Consider the following 2,500-nt stretch of genomic DNA (forward strand, 5'->3'; position numbering starts at 1 on the left):
CACACACACAAAAATGTATTCAAATGTGAGAGGCAGATCTGAAGTATATACAGTGTACACCTATGTACATGAAAAACAAATAAGCTTTATTCACAGGCTAAAATTCTCGCCCAGTGACCCTGGAATTCAGCTACATATTTTAAGTCATATAAAATATGTAATGTAAGTAATATTAAGGTTGACACCCTGCCCAAGTGTGTGTGTGTGTGTGTGTGTGTGTGTGTGTGTGCATGTGTGTGTTACAAGGTGATTTCTCTCACCGTCAGATTCGGAGGCAGCACGGAATATGAGGTGACTGCTGGGCAGTGGCTGTGTGATGGAGCCCACCGCCTCCCCTTTGGGTCCCTGGACGAGAGAGAGAGAGCGAGAGAGAGAGAGAGAGAGAGGAGAGAGAGAGAGAGAGAGAGAGAGAGAGAGAGAGAGAGAGAGAGAGAGAGAGAGAGAGAGAAAGAAAGAAAGAAAGAAAGAAAGAAAGAAAAGAGAGAGAGCAATAAAAAAGACAGGGAAACCCATCAGCACCACACTGATTCTACACTTGATTTATCTGAATAGAGCTTAAGATCCTCGTTTTTTTTTTTTTGTGTGCTTAAAACTCTAAGACTCCCTGAGGAATATTGAAGTCTGGACGTCTGGCGCCTGTACCTTAACGGCCCAGATGGACTGCTCGAGGGGGTGGAAGAGCTTGAAGCAGAAGCCGTCCTTCTTGGAGGGGCCGCTCGATGAGCTCGCAGGCGTTGAGCAGCACCGTGCCCACCCACTGGCCGTTCTTGTGCGTCTTGTAGATGAGCAGCACCCCGGGTTTCAGCACGCACCACAGCTTGGTCCAGCTCTTCAGGGTGCCACGGATCTGTCAAGGGCAGACACATAGCACACACTTATGATATATATACACACACACACACACACACACACACACACACACACACACACACACACACACTAGAGAACAAGCTCATATTATAGACAGAAAGGTTTCAGGAGCAGGCTTCACTCAGTCTCTTTTTTGTCTTTAAGAGTACTGGGCTAAACTTAGAAGTAATCAGTAAAGGAGAAAAAGGCGTTTTCTCGGCGTAGTTTCGGCGTAGTGCCTTTCCGATACGCAAAGTTCACATGACAAAGACAAAGATAGAGAGAGACAGAGAGAGTTGGAGTCTGACTTTTTTTAAAATTATTATTACTAGTGAAAAGGAAAAACATAGAATTTAACACAAAAGAAAAATGGCAAGTAAAAAAAATGTCACAATTGCCAAGTCAAGTAGAAGAAAGAAAATTGAAAAAAATAATGAGAAAATAATGAGAGGAAGTGACAGAGAGGGAGGGAAAGAGAGAGAGATGGATGTAGAGTGAAAGGCACCTTGAGCCAGTCGGCCAAGACGATGACGGAGGGGTCAGTGATGGTGCTGAGGAGCTCCTTGGTGGCACGCTTCTTCTCCTCCCGGTAGTTCTTCTTCTGAACCTATAGGGGGCGACACACAAAACCTCAACCACTGACCGCACAGCATGGCGTCACGCCCTTACATCACACACTAATGAAGCTAAAATATTGCTTCATTTTGAAACAAACCCTCACTGCCCTTCCCATTTTCAGTCAGTGGGCTCAACCACAAACAATACTGTATCGGCCTATCTACTCTACTCCACCACATCACTGGAGATGTGTCTTTTAAACGGCCGCTTTTTGGAGCATGAAAGGCTACCTTGAGACCACCCTCTCCGCTGCTGGTATGATACAAATAAAACTTATTGAACTGAACAGAATTAATTGAACACTTTTTATTTGCCATGCAGGGCTGAAAGTATTGTGTTCATACAATATTGTTCCAGGCCATGTGATGCATTTGTGTGTGTGTGTGTGTGTGTGTGTGTGTGTGTGTGTGTGTTGTGTGAGAGAGAGAGAGAGAGATTGTCTCTATTTCTGTATTCTGGCTTTCTTCTGGCGTATGAGATTGAATTCCTATGTGGACGTGGCATTCTGTTTGACTGCGGAGGACCAAGTTGAATACTGATGCCGTCATGGTTGGCCAGTCAGGGCCGCGTGTGTGAGAGTGCATATCGTTGCCACTAATAACCATTGAGACAGCTGTGTGTGTGTGCCTGATAATCAATACATCCACACACAGACCTGGACAAGAATAGCAAACATTCAACTGAATTTCACATCCATCTGGGTGCACTGCGCGGGAGCAATGCAGTCAGACATCTTGGGGCAAATGCTGAGGTATTCAGAAATGCCTTATTTCTAAAAATCAATCGGAGCTGTTCAGATACAAATAACTTTTTTGGGTGAACCGGTGAAGTGATACAGTGAATTTCCTCAGAGGAGCACACAATGGTAATACACACACACACACACACACACACTAAATGACCCTTTTATACGTTCAGAAATGCTGACTGTCCCTAATCTAGGCCTGATGTGTCTGCTGTGTGTTGGTAACCCAGAATCACTCTTAAAATAGCGGCGCACTCGGGGAGCGGGTCCACAGAGTGACGCAAGGCG

General features: G+C 45.2%; 1 protein-coding gene across 1 annotated transcript in view; it reads right to left on the bottom strand.

Moving 5' to 3' along the window:
- The window catches only part of osbpl8 (oxysterol binding protein-like 8), an 85,276-nt gene that overhangs the window by 13,810 nt on the left and 68,966 nt on the right, over nt 1–2,500 (bottom strand). The window contains 4 exon segments of the mRNA XM_042078471.1: nt 261–345; nt 643–711; nt 713–847; nt 1,355–1,456. Coding sequence (XP_041934405.1) covers nt 261–345; nt 643–711; nt 713–847; nt 1,355–1,456 — 391 coding nt within the window.

Source organism: Alosa sapidissima, chromosome 22 (genome assembly GCF_018492685.1).
Source record: "Alosa sapidissima isolate fAloSap1 chromosome 22, fAloSap1.pri, whole genome shotgun sequence".
NCBI lineage: Eukaryota > Metazoa > Chordata > Actinopteri > Clupeiformes > Clupeidae > Alosa > Alosa sapidissima.